We start from the raw sequence: 17,603 nt of genomic DNA on the forward strand, positions 1-17,603 counted from the left end.
TGTCATGGAAATTTTGTATTCATGACCTTATTTAACTAGTTGTCTCCAAAGAGCTCCCTTCAAATACTTTTATCCAATAAATCTGAGGTTTCATTTCCAACAGATTAATAACCATTAGATGATATATTGGAACCATAGCGTTCTTTACTTGCCCACAAATGTATGTCAGGGTTACAGGCCAAACACATCAATTAAATCCAAATAGCCTCACAGTCTTAATCCATCCAGCACTGACTCAAAATGCCATTTATTTGAAATAAATATGGGTGATTCCCAAGGCATGAACTAACTTGGGGCAAATTCAGTCCAGTTATGAAACTTTCAGTTCCAAATAAATCATCTACTTTAAATCCAATGTTGGGACAGATATAGGACAGACATATCTATTAAAAGGGTAGTGATAGGAAAAACACAAGGAAAAACAGACCCCAAGTATGCTCAAAACAGAGAAAACATTAAGTCTTACATCTATAAAGCAATTTCCTACATTCATGTGCCACCTTCAACATTTTATTTTATCCCTCATTTCTTTCCATATCTTAGGTTAAACTCTCTCAAAAACAGTACTCCCATTCTGTAATCACATGGTATGAGTCCTCAGTTCCTGGGTGTCTATAGTGGTACTGCTTGGCAGGCCCTATTAAGGAATTTTCTAGTGAGATAGCATGTAGTCCTTTTTTTCCCAATAATTTATTCTTCTTTCATACAATGAATCTTGAACTCAGCTTACATAAACTTTATTCTTCACTGTCCCCCTCCCCTCTACTCTTGATCTATTCCTCCTACTCTATTTCCATTAATTAAAGATCAGGCCTTCCAGTGATATCACCAGGACATGGCATAACAGAATACAGTAAGACTAGGCACAAACTTTCATATCCAAGCCTGGACGAGGCAACTCAGTAGGAGGAAAATGGTCCCAAGAACAGGCAAAAGAGTCAAAGAGAACCCCACTGCCATTGTGAAGAGTCCCCCTAAAAATCCCAAGCTAAATAACAATAATGTGCAGAGGACCTAGAACAAACTCATGCAGGCTATGTGATTACCACTGCATATGTATGGAGACCTACAAGCCCTGCTTAGGTGGTTCCCTGGGCCATGTACTCTTGGTTCCTCACTGGTTCCTGAAATCCTTCATCTGTCTCTTTCATAGGGTTCCCTGAGCCCTGCAAAATGCCTGGGTGTGGGTCCCTGCATATACCCCCATCATCTACCAGGGGAAGCCTTGGGTTAGGCGCCAAATAATGAGGATAACAGAGTATCATTGGGGATTATTTCACTGCCATTTTTTGTTGTTTTTGTTCAGTTAGGTTTGTTATACCATAGGGCTCTCAGCCATTGGCTTTCCAGGCCAGTCTGGTCTATATAGTCTGTCCAAGGAAGTCAAGGCAATGTAGTAAGACCTTTCTAGTACTCAATACACTACACCTTCCTTCCCCAAACTCTCCCTCCGCAGTGCAGTAAGTCCCTGCATGCTGAGCTGAGGTTCAGCTTCCCTTTCTATGGCCTGATTCACAAAGTGATGCCCTTTTCTTTGATTTATGTTTGACTTTGTTGTTGTTGTTTTTGTTGTTGGATGCAGGGAAAAAAACCTAAGCATGCCATTTCTGATACTTTCAGCTTCTTTAGTTTTTTTCAACCTCTACACCTTTCTACCGTGTGGCAGTTCATCCATCAGGTGTCTTACACCCACTCCTAAAACTGCAAATCTGTTTCACTTTTTCTCCTCCATTTCTTCCTCTGTGAAGTTGCTGAGATTTACATGTTGCCTGCACTTAGAATTTACTTTTTTCCTTAAATGGATTATCCTTGGTTTAAGTGTATCTTCACATTATTTTAATAATAACAATAAAGTGCCCTAAAATAGAATCAATATGTACATCGTCAGAACTCTGGGATAACAAAGCAGAGAAATGATATGAAATTCTGGATTGGAGTTGTCCATGAAAGATAGTCACTGGGAGCAGTTTTCTAGGATTTTACTGGCTTCTTCTGTACTGAGCCCCTACAGAGAAGGTGATGGGAGAGATTCAGTGTCCAATATTGTAGAGGATGAATGGAAGAAATGTGGATAGTCACCTATCACTCAACACTACTTTTTATTACTCACAAATTGTATTAGTGCTACAGTGTCCTTGGTACTGCAGTCTCCAACACTCCTGCCCAGAGTGGATGAGATTCCCAAGTCATTAAACTTTCATCTCAGCCTACCTCCTGAGTCAAGCAGTCTGCTCAGTCTATTCTTCATGGTCACAGAGAGGCCAAAACAGACACAGCCATTATTGCCGCCATCAGAAATGTCTAGATTCCTGTTTCCCATGGACTCACTTTCCTCCATTTACTGCAGTAAGCTCCAAGAGGAGTGTGAGGCCCATCTACCACATCCCACTCCTGGGTCCATGTCCTTCACATCCTTAGGCCTCTTTGTGCACCTCTGGTGATGCTGGAATGATCCATTCTGCAGTATGCACACACTTCCTGGGATCTAGGAATGTATCCAAGGGTTGCATGAGACTCTCTTCGAGTCTCAGAGACAGGATGTCACCACGAATTCTAACACTGTGCATGAATGACATGGCCCTCCTGTTGATCCTGTTCATTATACGTTATTCCATACACTGATCTCTATCTGATGCTTTGAATAAGAAACAGTCTCTATATTTTAGGATATTTGAATCTTGGTTCCTAGTCGGTGATCCTGTTTGGGAAGATTTAGGTAGTATACCCTTGCTAAAGGAAGTATGTCACAGAAAGTGAATATTGAGATTAAAACCTTTCTGTCACTTTTGTTTGTTCATCTGCTTCACAGTTTCTGCTAAGGATGTGAGCACTCAGCTTCCTATCTGGGACCCAATCCTCCTACCATGATGGATTCATCTGCCTCTGAAATTGAAAGGGGCCAAATAAACCATTTCTTCTATCAGTTGTTTTAGTCATGCTATTTTGTCACAGAAACAAAAAAATTTAATTAATAATATCTCTATGCCTCCTAACTTACAGTCAGGCCTTCTGCTTCTTGTGCCTGTACATGGCAGAGACAGCAATTACCAGCAGTAGTTTAGGTCCAAAGAGCACAGCTACAAGGATTTTAGCAGAACCTGAAGTCTTCAGATCTGAAATCAAAGAGTAGGGGAGCCATTATAAAGGTCATATGGAGTTTATCATCACTGTCTTCTCTTGGCTCATCTGCAGACTCCTAAGCCCATCAAAGCTCTGACGATCTTGAATGTGTTCGCTGTCCCACTTCAAAGCATGAACTCAAAGCAGAAAACATGGTAAATACGTTTCTATTTCTTCATCAGCCCTACCTCAGGTTGCCAACTTTTCCACCTAAAGAAAGTGGGTATGAATTTATAGTCAGTGTCACATGGCACTTGGTTTTATGAACAAATATTCCCATAAAGAAGAAAAACATTTGAAATGAATCTCTTTTAAAGTTGATAAACTTTAGAACTATAGTGAATTGGGGAGACTGGCATGCTGTAGGCCCAGAGACACACTATGCTTGATCATTTTTTAGCCTATTAATAGCTATGTATTGCCTTCCTCTCTTCCTGACAGCTTTGTGAAAATTAGGTAAATCATTCAAATGTACATACAGAGTGATAGTTTTTCTTTGGAATGAATTAACTTAGCTGACCACTACCTTCAGCCAACCTAAATGCTGATTGTCATCAGATAACACCTAAAGATTTACCATGGTTCTCTGCATGAGGTATAAAACATCTCTTCCATGTTTCCACCAGTGAAATTTAAAAGTGTTTTCACTTATGACATTCTTTGTTCTGTTACTAAAAACATTCTATAAACTTTTTCCACAGTGAGCTTTTAAGTGACTCAAATCTGTGTTCCTGGGTTATCATCTCCAATATTTAGTCTTGTCCTCTTTGAGGAGAGTGGTATTCTGCCAACAGTTAGATGCCTGCTTTTCAGGATCATGTGTGCCATGGATTATTATGTCTAGGCTGCAGGGAGAAATGATCTCAAGGGAGGGTTACAGGCTTAGTGCGACCCAGAGATGCTCCTCACTGGTGACGTCTAGTATAGTCCTGGGCCAGTGACGTTGGACAAAGACAGAATCAGTCTCTCAAGTGCCCAGGAACAGCTACAAACAGGAAATATACAAGCAAGAAGATGGTAAAATTAAAACAGAATGTAAACTCTCTTTCTATAAATAAAAGGCATCCTGGAAAATTCTAGATTTGTGGGGAATGAAAGGAACCTGGTAAAATGGCAAACTGCCTAGTGACACCCCTTCCTGGAAAACATGCAAGGTGAAGGATGAAAATTGTGTAGATGAGAGTCTATGAGAATAGATTTCACAGTTTGGTGCCTCAGCCATCATGTATCCCATGTCCACTGCCATTTGAGGTATTTCTATTTTTCATAGAAAGCCAGTTTTAATTTAAACTTAATCAAAGATTAAATTTGTTATAAAGACTAGGAACAGGCTTGGAACATATTTGACCTGGTGCAGTGTTTATCTAGCTCTCTAGCAGACCACAACTAACGACACAAATAATTTTGCACCCCACACCTATAACTCTAACACCTGGGGTGTGAAAACAAGAGGATAATAAATGTTATTTCTCACTTGCCCCTGTTGAGGAGGCACTCTCTGGTGGGTAGTTTTAAATGTCAATTTGCCACAACCTAAATTGCCTAGGAATTGCAGCCCAGTTAAAAACTTGTTTAAGTCGAGTTGACCTATTGGAGATTTGTGGAGGATTGTCCTGATTGTTAATTGAGGTGATAGCACCACTCTGAACAGAGGTTGCATTGCTCCATTAGATATTGGGCCCCACACTGTGTAAGATCAATGAAGAAAGCTTATTGAACATTAGGCAGCAAACTGAAATTAGGGGTTCATTTTTTCTTTCTGCTTTTTGACTGGTTGTGATGTTCCTGCCTGATTTTTCATAGGTAACTTAGAATTATAACCTAAACAAAACCTTTCATCCTTTACATTTCTTTTGTATTTAATATATTTATCACAGCAACAGAAATGAAACTGTAATACTGCCTGAAATGACATCAAACGAGAATAGAAACGGTCTGATGGGACATTAGGAAGAAGTAGACATGCAACTATTCTATTGCCCTCTCCAATCTCCTCAGTCTGAAGGTCTCAGTGGCACCTCATGCTCCAGCTCTAGAGGATCCGGGATGACTTTTGTTGTCTTTACACGATGATCACATGTCTTCCTTGGTTACACCAGTGGTTTCACACCTGTGCTGATAACCACAGTGCTCCCGAATGGCCTGCCTTCCTACATCCACTGTAGAGGGTTCTTTCTTAGGATTCTGACATGAAAAAAATGGTCTGAGGTATACACTCAGATTGAGAATCTGGAATGTAATGAATGGACTGGCTGGCAATGACAATACCAGCACCAAAGTCATTGGCCACAGGACATAGTGTTTTACATTAAACTAGCAGACAGTAGTTACCCACAGAAAGGTAACTCTTTTGTATCAAGCACTGAAATGAATTGCCTCACACCTCAAGGAAGCCAAGAAGACCAAACTAAACCAGGAGAAAGGAAAGCGATGGAAATTCTATCTTTATAGTAGGAATAAAGGCCCAAGCCTTTAAATTCACGTCAAGAGAATAGAAGCTCCACCTTGGGTTGTAGGAAGACAAGTTAACCTTAAGTAATGCTAAGTAAAGAGATGGAACAATTGTTAGCTTAATAAGACACTGCCCCTTCCCTGACGAGAATCCTGTTTCTTGCAGAGTTTCTGCTAGCTGAGTTGCACTGTGGTCCAGCAAGATCTCATCACCTTTCTGAGATTTGACTATTAAAAAACATTTTTACTTTTATCTTTCCCTTTCCTTGTTTCAAATACAGGCCAGTAGTCAAGTTCACTCTCTGTGGTACGGTGGGCTGCACTACTCTTTCTCTAAGGTACACTCCCCATTGGTTGTGCACCACATGTATAGAAAGACTGATAAAATGAAAGAGAAATGACAGGTTTCCCACATCAACACCGAGACAGAAATATCACCATAGATCCTAGACTAAAAAGTACAATAAATACTTTGAAACATTCTACAAAAGATTCTCCAAAATTCTCAAAAAATATCACATTCCACAATATGCCCAATATCCGATGAGTAATATGACATTTATAAATATTAAGGAAAATTGTTTCCATCATTTTAACACATTGGAGCAGATTTTTTGAAAGGCTTTAACAAGAAAAGCTATCAGGGATTTCAGGATGAAATTAAACCTAGTTTTTGGTGTACACAAAAGTATATAGAAGTCATTTGGAAAAATTGAAAATACAGTTCATTTGATATCATTGTTAGGAATTATAGTTAATATCATTGAATGTGATGATAATATCGGTTTTCAATCAAAATATCCTTATTTACCCTAGTACCCACTGTGGACTGCACTCGCCCTGTATGAGCACACATTAGAGAGCCATCAGAGGGTACAGGTATGTAACATTAAAGAGCCCTTATCTAAGGGAGACTATGCTTCTAATCATTACTGTATATATATATAGATGACCCACTGTGCTCACAACAAGGGTTGAGTGCCAAAGATCCTGATTTTTCAAGTTAACTACAGTTGAGGGTCTCTCTCGTTATTTCATAAGAAGGAAATAAAACATAGTCAAATAAATGCATCTCCATGTCATTCAAACTCCTAAGACAATAACAAGAGAGGAGAAATACTTTCCTAGCAAATTTGTCTTATAATCTGTGGATATCTGTGCTCTCAGGGGCATCTGATTTTCTTTTGTTTCATTAGACAAATGACATGATCTCAGGGCAAGAACTCAACATCTCTGTTCTTTCCCCGTTGATAGATTCCATGACTGTAAAACTACTGGCTGATGATGTGGTTGACGGAGGACAAGAGTTCACAGCTCAACTGAGAATTTCATGGTGTACAGGTGCCATCAGGATTGTGTGTGTGTGTGTGTGTGTGTGTGTGTGTGTGTGTACATATTTCAGGTTTTTTTTTAACAGAATGAAGGAGGCTCCTCTTATAACATCTCCCAGTGAGTTGAGTACAAAGCACCTGGGAAACTACAGGTTCTTTGGAGGCCTGTTGGAATTGCACTCCAACAAGAACACAAATGTTAATGGAAAAACCTAAAATGGAGTGCAGGCAGAGAACATATTGAAGAGTAGAGATGTGAATGTGAGGATGTCACAAATGTTAGGCAAAAAGGAGACGAGGCAAGGTGCTAAGGTTGGATGGTGGCTTCCTTCTTAACACATGAGTGGGAAGATGTGTGAGACTTATGAGAGTTTAGAATTTAGAAATGTGTTGAGAATTCAAAAAAGAAACCTGTCATTAATATTTTACTTTGTTGTTGCCAGGATTACTCTACAATGGGCATAAATGCTACATTTCTATAATGAATAGGCCAAATTTACAGACAGCCAAGAAGATAGCAAGACATGGTAGCAGTACCTTGTTCCCGCTGATGTGCTGTGGCCACCACAGTATGTGTTTTATTGACTGCTGGCTGTCCATCATGCCTGACCTGGCATGTGAGCACCATGTCTTCTTCATGGGCAGATACGTTCATCAAGAGCGAGCTGGTCCAGCTGTAGGTTCCATCATTGTTTTCTGTGAGTGTAGAAGCCACTTCTGTCTGGGACTTGTGTCCGTTCCTTAACCAGGTCATCCAAAGTCCCGAAGGATAGAAGTTCTTTGCTTGGCAGGTGACATGTATCCAATTCCATACCATTGTTGGCTGCTGGCTGATCTCCAGGGTGGGTGGAACTGAAACAGCACAGGCAGAAGCTCACACAGGTGGGACTGAAGTACATCAGACCCTAGGGAAGAGCTGGAGTGCTGAGGACCCACCCACGCTGAAAATTTATCATATAAAAAAAGGAATGTTTGTGCCAGAGTAGAGCCACCAGGAAACATAGCTCCTAACTCACAGCACCTCAGTCAGCAGTAAGGTGACAATCTTAATAAGTGAAATTAATACCCACTTTTCCAGTGCACACTGGGGAAGAAATAAACCCCTGAAAATGCTGTGTTGCTCAGAATTATTATAAGTATAATTTCTTCTATTACAATAAATAAAATTTCCCTTATGTGCTGATCACAATTCACAACCCCCCCCCCCATGTGGGTATACACGAACACTTGCTGGGAACTAGAGACAAACCATTCTGACCAGATATGAGCTCGATCTGGGATTCAGAGACATCTACCTCGAATGATGTCAGACAAGTTGGCAGTTCCACGGAGAGATCCTCCTTGCAAGGTGGCATGGGAAACCTCACAGACGACCTGAGAATGGACATCCTCAGGGCTCAGCACCACCTGGGCTGTGCTGGAGACACTGTAGGAGGGGCTTTCTCCTTCGGGGTTTACAGTAGTTTTGAAGGGAGAGAGCTCCTTTCCACTTTTGAACCACTTCAGTGAGATGTTCCGAGGGGAGAAGCCATGGGACCTGCATGTGAAGCTCACTGTCTGCCCAGGTGCAGCTCTGGCTGCAGGACCCGAGACCACAGGAGGAGATGGTTCAGCTGTAAAGGAGCATGCAGACAAGGATGTGATTGTGATGGCCAGAACTAACAATGTAACACGATGAAGAACCTTCCTAGACAACATCGCCATCGTCACGTTTACTGTGGTGCTTGGGATGAGTACCAGAGCTTCAGCCACACTAAAGACTGGCTCTTCTTCCACGTCATTCCTGAGTCCCAACCACACGTGTTAACTGCTTATCCCCCTCAATGTTTTTCTTCCAGGTTTTGTGCTGTTCTTTCTGTATTGTCTCTCATTCTATGTCTGAACAGTTTAGCACAGATGCCCAGAAGAAAATGACAAGGGCAGGTGGAATTTTAGGCCTGGCCAATGAAGACAGTTACAAGTGTATTTAATATTTAATGTCATTTATTCCTGCTGGCTTTCTCATGAAACCTTGGTGACATAAGGTACATGTTTCTGGTTTTATATCTACTGTAACTCAAATAGAAAATATGTCACAGATGTGCCACAAAGTGGAAACCTTTCCTAACTGCCCCACTTTTCTTTCTTTCTTTCTTTCTTTCTTTCTTTCTTTCTTTCTTTCTTTCTTTCTTTCTTTCTTTCTCCCTATCTGCCATTATGTCTAATATGCTCCATGTCCTGGATTTAAAGTTGAAATCCCAGTGCTACACATCTCCATATGTGGGCTTCAGGTGGACTTAGTTTGTGATAAAAACAGACATCACCTTCTATGACAGAGGTAGAAACGATTCACTCTCTAATTGTTAATATTGAGGAACACAGACACAAGACCGTCGCTCGGAGAATGCTGTGTTGGAAGAGCAGCGTGTTTGCTGTGTTAGTCTGTGAGGCTGGGTGCCCTACTCAACCTTTGCCTCCTCCTCATCTGTTCACATGTCAGGTGTCTTCTATGGACCTCATGACACTCTTCTCTAAGGGGAAGAAGTGACCTTCCCCCTATGGCAGATGCCTAGGGAGAAAGTGAACCAAAAGCCATGGCACATAACAAATTGCTATTTCATGCCCATCCTTCCACCTACCTGATCATCAAGGGTATCCTTAGTGAAAGTGATACGGAAAATAAAGCTAATACCACTGGGAAACTATGGGGTGCATCTGACCTGAATCACTTGCTGACTGGGGTTGCCTATGAGTTGCATTACTTAGAACTTCAGCATCTTTGTTTGTGATAGGCATGGATTCAGGAATCCATTCTCCCTGTCTCTCTCCTATCTTTCTCCATTGATGGGCTGTGTTAAGAGTTGCTACACCACACCAGGTGGGACAATTGTGACATCCCTATAAACTAATTAACACTTAAACACAGCAGCCCTCCTCCAGAGAGTATGTTTCTTATGGCCAGGATGGTAGCTGTAAAATCTGATGCAATGTGATGCTGATTTAGCAGCCACAGATGAAACATTCATGGACCGTGGTCTGAAATGTGGTGTCTCTAGCGTCTACACAGGGGACGAATTCTTGCATACACTATATGGTGAAGGTATTGGTAAAATTTGAGTAGCTTCTGGTTGATAGTTCATATTAGAATCTGAGAGTGAGGAAAGTCTCAAAACCTTGGAGTGGGTGATGACTGAAAATGCTGCTGAATTCTAGAAGTTATGATTCAGTATCTTATTCCTCAGCTTCTAATGGTAGATGCTGTCTCTTCCATGGATAGCAAGAAGCTGGCCTAGAACGAGATGTTGATTTTAGGCTGGATCTCAGCGCTAAGTGCCTATGTGGTCATGGACAAACACAGGCATACAGGGATCACATCTCTAACAGGGCTGGGCTGGGTTAGAAAAATTTAGGTTTCTGTCAGGAAATACAAAGATAGCATCTGGCTGCATCAGCTGGGGACTGGAGACCAGCCACGTGGAGTCTACCTCCAAGAGATAAGCCATCTTTGGCCCCAACCTTCAGTGCCTGTGAGAGTAAATCCCTGATATAAAATGTTTTCTGACAGTACCAAGTCCAAGGCCTAGCCTGGTGCCAACATCTAAACCAGGGCTGAGAGATTCCATAGGGGATGTGAACATATCCACAATGTTCCAGTGTGCTGTAGATGTAGAGGAAATGAGAAAAGCACACCATGCCCTGTCTCTGTCACTTTCTTATTTGATGTGGTTTTCCTCTTGGGAGGGAGGTGATATACATCTTGATTAAAGAGCTCCTGCCTGACAGCTTCCTGCCATCTCTCTTAACATTTGGTGTGGAACCTGGCATAACTAGGCCCTAGGTAATTTGGGCAAAAAGAGAAGACTTTATCAGGTAAAATGTGGAGGCACTAGGCCGGGTCTGACCCCATCACTGGACAAAGCAGTCAGCAGTCAGGGTCTCTGTGCACCACTAGGCTGGGATAGATGGAGAAAGATAAGCTATGTGGGGCAGGTAGACAAGGATATGGATTTATCCCATTTATCAGAATACATACCTCTATCAAATAGCATGTCACCTCCTCTCCCTAGCTTACTTAGGTCACTGTTGGGAAAACTCACCCTATGACAATGAGAGTAACTTCCATAGTTGGTGCATAATTGTTGCTCAGAGTCTTGGATAATGTTGTGATCCGGTGAGGATAACAGTCAGTACTTACCAAGCACATACAACTCAGTGCCTCCCCCAGACTGAAGCTCCTTCCCATACTCTGATAAGTCCGTCTGGAACTTCACACAGTAGTAGGTGCCAGCATCAGCAGGTGTGACATCACTGATGCGGATGGAAAAGTCCCTGCTGTTTCTCTTTGTAGCATCTGTAACATTTGTGACTCTGGGGAAACGCTCTCCTGTGAAACTATATATAAGCTGCCGATTTGGCCCTGTACCCCTGAACCACCTTATGGGCCCCGCAGGTTGTGGAGTGGTCACAGTGCAGTTCAGAGTGGCTGAGTCTCCAGCAGAGACAGAAACTGATTTCTCAGGCTGAATCACCTTCAGCTCCCGCTCAGCTGCTCCTGTAGGAAAACGTCAGTTAGTGCGAATCCTGATGAGAACCCGTAGGCTCCCCAGGTGTGATCAAATAGTGTTACTTATTAGAGCCCCATATGCATGTGATCACACTTCCCTCCACCTGGGCCTCTTAACCTAAGAATGTAGCATAAATATGAAAACTGAATCACAGAGAGACTGAGGAATTGGCAAGATTGTGATCGAAGCCCTAATTTTGTTAGAAATTCTCCTGCCTCATCCAGTGTCTGTTTGGTTTTCATGTTCTGTGCACATGGCAGTGGAATTTCTGTTCTAATAGCATTGGGTGTGGTTGTGTGACTCTTTTAGACCAATGAGATATGAATGTAAGTGCTAGGTATAGTGAGGTGTATATTTGCTTCCAAAATTCTCATGATAGGGTTTGCTTTATCACCTGGACTTATAATGCCATAAATAACTCCCAATACGCAATAACAAATAACATAATTAAGATATAAACCATCCAGCCAAATCAGGTAAGGGTCTCATGTACTGTCTGAACCCTACCACTCCCACTCTCAGTTAACCCCACCACTCCCACTCTCAGTTAACCCCACCACTCCCACTCTCAGTTAACCCCACCACTCCCACTCTCAGTTAACCCCACCACTCCCACTCTCAGTTAAACCCCACCACTCCCACTCTCAGTTCACACCACCACTCCCACTCTCAGTTAACCCCACCACTCCCACTCTCAGTTAACCCCACCACTCCCACTCTCAGTTAACCCCACCACTCCCACTCTCAGTTCACCCCACCACTCCCACTCTCAGTTCACACCACCACTCCCACTCTCAGTTAACCCCACCACTCCCACTCTCAGTTCACACCACCACTCCCACTCTCAGTTAACCCCACCACTCCTACTCTCAGTTCACACCACCACTCCCACTCTCAGTTAACCCCACCACTCCCACTCTCAGTTCACACCACCACTCCCACTCTCAGTTCACACCACCATTCCCACTCTCAGTTCAGAGCCCAAAGACTCAAGCTTCACACCCAACACACACCTACACTCCCCAGGTCCCCACACCTCCACACACCCACTACTCAGGTGGACACTCACCGCACAGGTGCAGGCTGTGCTAGAACTTTCACATTCTCTGGTTTTGAAAGCTAATCACCCAGGCTCCCGACACCAGCCCCTGCCCACTGCCCATACTCCCTTTGTAAGCACCTTGCCCTTCTCAGGCGGACATCCCCTACTCAGGTATAGGGCACACAGGACAGAACAGGCAACAGAGCCACCTGCCATGTGAACCTTCCCACTCCTTCCTCTCAGAGCCAAATGACACAAGCTTCTTACACCCCCACTCCAACCTAGCCCTCTACCATGCTTTGTCATCTATATTGGTTGATACCTGATACTCAAGTGCAGAAAATACAAGTCATAGCTGCACCAAAGGCCATACTAAGTTTCCTATGGGGCCAAAGAAGTTTAACCCCAAACTCTGACTGAGACTCCTTGCTGGACTAGAAGTCAGGCTGCCACAAGAAATACAGACCACAAAGACAAGAAGACCAAAGAGGAAACAGAAACCAAGGAACAAAGCGTGTGTCCAACAAAAACAAACTCAGAAAGACATTTGAGAAATTAAAACTTTGTATAATGAGTTAATGCCAGATCTAGGAATTATGTGGATAGTATTAGGATACTAAGTAATAAAAATTAAATATGTTGAAAATAACAGGAATGAATTGCAGGATGGAAGCCTGTATAGCAATTTATATTTTGTCATAAATATTTACACAAATTAACTCATTTTGTCAAAGTTCTAAAATTTGTTCTAACTGAAAATATCTTACTTATATACCAAAGTTACATACTAAAAAATTTGTAACAAAACAACATAGAGAGTAAAAAATCTAAATAGCTTATTGCTAAGATAACATAATACAAGAAACTGAAAAATCAAGTTACCCTTAAATTTTGGTGGGCTGATTTAATATAGTATTTAAAAACAGAACTGTAACTTGAAATTTTATTAAGCACTCGGACCTATAATGTGAGACAGGAACAGAGCTCAAGTATAGAAGCAGAACGTGTGACTTGCTGTTCTGGTAGGATTATATAGACATGGCACATGTATGGCATCCATTCCTCTGCAACATTTCCTAATTAGCATAAATTTTCTAACATAATGAATGACAAACTAAAGTGAAATAATGTTTTTAACACTTATAAAGTAGTTTGGTATACTTAATTCTGTAATGGTAACACCGTAAATATTGGGAGCATTGAAGGTTGTAGGTGTGTGCCCAGGGCATCCCCTATCTCACACAAAGATCTAAAGCAGTAGCCAGTTGATTTTTGAGGCAACCCACTATGGGAGAGTGAAGGAAGTCATCGAGGGAGGGACTAGAACCTTGCCTGTCTGGGATGCACAGAAAACTGAGCTAAGTATCTTGACAACTGTGGAAGTTCCTTACAGAGGGGGTTTGAGAATCTCAGCTAAGTCCGTATGCATGGAGGTGGGTGATCATAGGTAGCGGGAGCTTCAGCTGATTTGGGAGAACAGCTAGAGTCTGCACAATAGCTATGCTTGGGAGGAAACTCCATTAATCTTCTCTTTTCTTTTCTCCGAGCCCAGGCTGCAGTAGCTATGTAGTATCTAAACCGTGGAAATGTCTCTGACTTCAGACTGTTTGAATTGTGGAATGTCAGACAGTGCCAAGGTTGAACAAAGCTAGCACTGCGTAAAAGACTGTCTTCAGGGGAAAGCATCTTTGCTATAACGGCCCTTTCATCACTGTAGCAGAGATAACAGACCACTAAGTGCATAAATCTCAATGTGCAACACAGACAACGAGAAGATGACAAGGCATCAGGATGCCTTTTAAAGAACAACATTATTCTAGCAATAGTTCCTGAAGGATAGCATCATGTTGATTAAATTCCTGGCAAAGAATATTAAGAAAAGGTTACAAGGAGTCAATGATCCAAGAACCTACATTTGAAGTATAACTGACATTCTTAATTTCCTGTCCTCAAGAAGGTACAAGGCCAGAGTTGGTGTGCAATGATCCTTGGGTGGTTTCAGTTTTGACACCTGGGAAAGATGGGAGGGAGAAAAAGCTGTGTTCTTACTACAGAAACAGCAATAATCTCAGAAGGAAAACATGAGCCCAACCCCAGCAGCTATGACTCTGACCTTGTCTGTCCAGCTGTATACTTGAATGGCTTTCAGAGGGAAGTGTGCGTCTCATGGTGAACAACCCTCAAGCAGGAGCTCCTGACATGACCTACACATTCGGGTGAAGCTCTGTCTTCCTGCAGATGTCTGGGCCACGAGCCTGGTGTCTGTACTCCCACATCAAGTTTGACCCTTCAGAACATTCTGTAGGTTCCACATCAGCACGTATCCAGTACCTGACCTCTTTACATTCTCTCATCTGCCATGGTCCTGGTCAAGCAGCCCTCTCTCATTTGCATAGCCCTGTTCTCACTTCACCACACTGAAGCTCATGGGATAGACTTAAGTTTCTGAGAAGCACTTTTGCCAATCCTGTGACCTCACTCAGAAAGCCTGAGTTTAAACCACAGCCCTAGACTTTGCCATTAGTGTTGTTCATGCTTCTGATACTTTTTCTGTGTTTGTGGCAGTGGGACAAGAGCCTAACCTGAGATATTGGCCCAAATAAGGTAGAATCATGGAGTGCTTCCCACAGTGTATGGCACATAGTGAGTCTTCAGGACATTGAAAAGTAATTTCTCTGTTAATTTGTGGAGTCATGGAGCCTTCACTAACATTGGATGAGCTGCATCGTCTCATGGATCTGGGTACAGGGTGTGTGTGTGTGTGTGTGTGTGTGTGTGTGTGTGTGTGTGTGTGTAACTCTTAGTGAAACAAAGAAAGGTCATGGATTTGAAAAAGAGAGAGCAGGGAAACAATGTAATTATATAATAATTGCAGAAAGTTTAGAAAATAGTAAGCTGCAAGAAGTGCTGTAATCATTAACAAGACTCATCTCCTACTGCTAGTCTTAGGTATACATAGAGGTAATGAGGGCATTTAGACTTGTGTGAAGTTAGATCGCATAACACCTGAGCCAAAGTGGGGCCTGAGGGCTGATAAACACAGACACTAAGCCATGGAGACAACAATGGAGTCTTCCTCATTGCCAAATAAGGAAATGAGGACAAATATCCCTTATAGAATCACAAGCATGGGCCATTCAGAGTGTCACCAAAATGATGAACCTAACTGACAAGAAATGCTGGCTGAGCATTACCAGACACACTTCACTCAGGGCCATGTTCCTGGGCATCTATGTCTCAAGAAGTGAAGAGAGAGTGCTAAGCTGGGAGCCAGTTGGCCTCATCAGTTGCATTGGAAGTGATTTTGTGGCACTGATAGGGCTAAGAGATACACTGATTTAAGTGAATTCTGCTGAAAAGAATCGATTTAGCTTAAATATTAGAAATTATTGTTTTTGAAACATTATCTTATAGGATATAGCCACATGTTGAAACTTATGGTCCTGCAGAGCACTCACTGCTCAGGAGTCTGGCTCTGGGACCTGAGACAATGTTCTGCCCTTCTTTCCAGTGACAGTTCAGGTAGCTGACTGGGGTCCTTTATTCTCAATGGCAGGGGAACTTCAGAAGCAAGGAGATGATTCTATTCCTGGGACATGTTCACCTGTAAGTCCCAGCGGTAGCCGAAATAGCAGTAGCAGCAGCAGGACACGGTGAGGAGTGTGTGACCAGGAGTCCAGGCGAGGCATGGTCAGGGTTAAGGAGCCTGCTGTTGGTGTCTGTGAGATCCCAGGCTCTGATCTGCAGAGAAAAGGGGTACTGTGTCTTGTTCTGCATAAAAAGCACGTCAGTGTTATGGGGAAACTGGAACCACATTGGTTATTTTGAAATAGATTCACACTTGCGGGAAGCTGCAAGGAAGTTGTTATTATTATCCATGTTGCAAGGGACTCAGAAATACCTAGTTAAAGTAGTACTTTCTCTTTCATTTGAACCCCATAACTTGGATATCAACTTAAATGTAGACCAAGTGACACTCAGGAGCCTTTTTGCTTATACAGACACAGTAAAATATGTTAAAATTAGTAGTAATTTTCATCTTGCCACACATGAAGTGGGCGACCGGAAATATCTGTGAAAGATCATTGAAGTTTATAATATCTCTGAGCCCATTTATGAGGGTTTATCTTTAGTTAATTGATTTGGGAATACTCCTCTTAATTTTGGGCAGAATAATGTCCTGAGGAGGGTATCTTGAACTATAAAATCGAGAGCTACACCTGAATACTAGCACACATGGACTAATTTATTGCTGTTGTTTAAGTATATAATGTGACTCCATGTTTCCTGACCTTGCTGCCTTGATGTAGATGCAATTAGAAACTGTAATGTGGTGTTGTGAGCCCAATAAAGCCTTCACCTCTAAATTTGCCTTTGCCAGGATATTCAATTATATCATCTGATTACTTCCAGAGACCAAGTGGGAACGGTTTAATAAGTATATCCTTTGTAGAACATGAAAGCATGGAACACAGGAGGGTATATCATATTGAGAAGAAAATTGAATAGAATGCTTCTTGAGACAGGGAGAACACACAGACACAATGATGTCAGAGTCTGTTCTAGATAGAAAGAAGACATTCCAATTCTTAACATGTGCAGCTAGGAGCTAGGGAGAGAGAAAGATAGGTGTCCTCACCAACCTCAGATGTGTGCCTAGGCAAAAGAGCAAGAAGATACACTCTGTTTTTTTGTTTTACAAGACAAGATTTCTCTGTGTAGCCTCTACAAAATGTACAGGGATAAAGATAGAACAGAGATTGAGGGAATGGCCATCCAATGCCCGGCTGAATCTGAGACCCACCCCATGGGAGAGAGCCAACCCTTGACACTATTAATAGCACTCTGCTATGCTTGTGGGGGGAGGTTAGCATAGCTTTCCTCTGAGAGGTTCTACCCAGCAGTCGATCAAAACAGGTGCTGAGATTCACAACCAAACATTGGAAGGAGGATAGAGAGTCTTGTGGAAAAATAAAGGGAAGAATAGAAGGCCCTGGAGGGGACAAGAGCTCCACAGGAAGACCAAGAGAGCCAACTAACCTGGGCCCGGTGGGGGGGGGGGGCGGTTATGGAGACTGAAGCACTAACTAAGGACCATACATGGATCTGAGGTAG

At 42.3% G+C, this 17,603-nt stretch overlaps 1 protein-coding gene across 1 annotated transcript; it reads right to left on the minus strand.

Annotated features, from left to right (window-relative positions):
- Nucleotides 1-2,998: 2,998 nt before the first annotated feature.
- On the minus strand, nt 2,999-16,177 carry LOC127212792 (signal-regulatory protein beta-1-like). Its single transcript, XM_051172948.1, has 5 exons — nt 16,093-16,177; nt 11,077-11,433; nt 8,198-8,515; nt 7,440-7,754; nt 2,999-3,113 (listed from the first exon to the last, which is right to left on the minus strand). Exons 1-5 carry the CDS (start codon nt 16,175-16,177, stop codon nt 3,001-3,003), a joined length of 1,188 nt encoding a protein of 395 aa, XP_051028905.1. The 3' UTR covers nt 2,999-3,000.
- Nucleotides 16,178-17,603: the final 1,426 nt, after the last annotated feature.

This window comes from Acomys russatus, chromosome 31 (genome assembly GCF_903995435.1).
Source record: "Acomys russatus chromosome 31, mAcoRus1.1, whole genome shotgun sequence".
Lineage (NCBI taxonomy): Eukaryota > Metazoa > Chordata > Mammalia > Rodentia > Muridae > Acomys > Acomys russatus.

Coding starts and splice junctions, on each gene's coding strand:
- LOC127212792 (XM_051172948.1), bottom strand. CDS start 16,177: ATGCCTCGCCTGGACTCCTGGTCACACACTCCTCACCGTGTCCTGCTG. Junction 11,434..16,092: donor GCTACCGCTGGGACTTACAG/GTGAACATGTCC, acceptor GTTTTCCTACAG/GAGCAGCTGAGCGGGAGCTG. Junction 7,755..8,197: donor CTTGTCTGACATCATTCGAG/GTAGATGTCTCT, acceptor GTGCTGTTTCAG/TTCCACCCACCCTGGAGATC.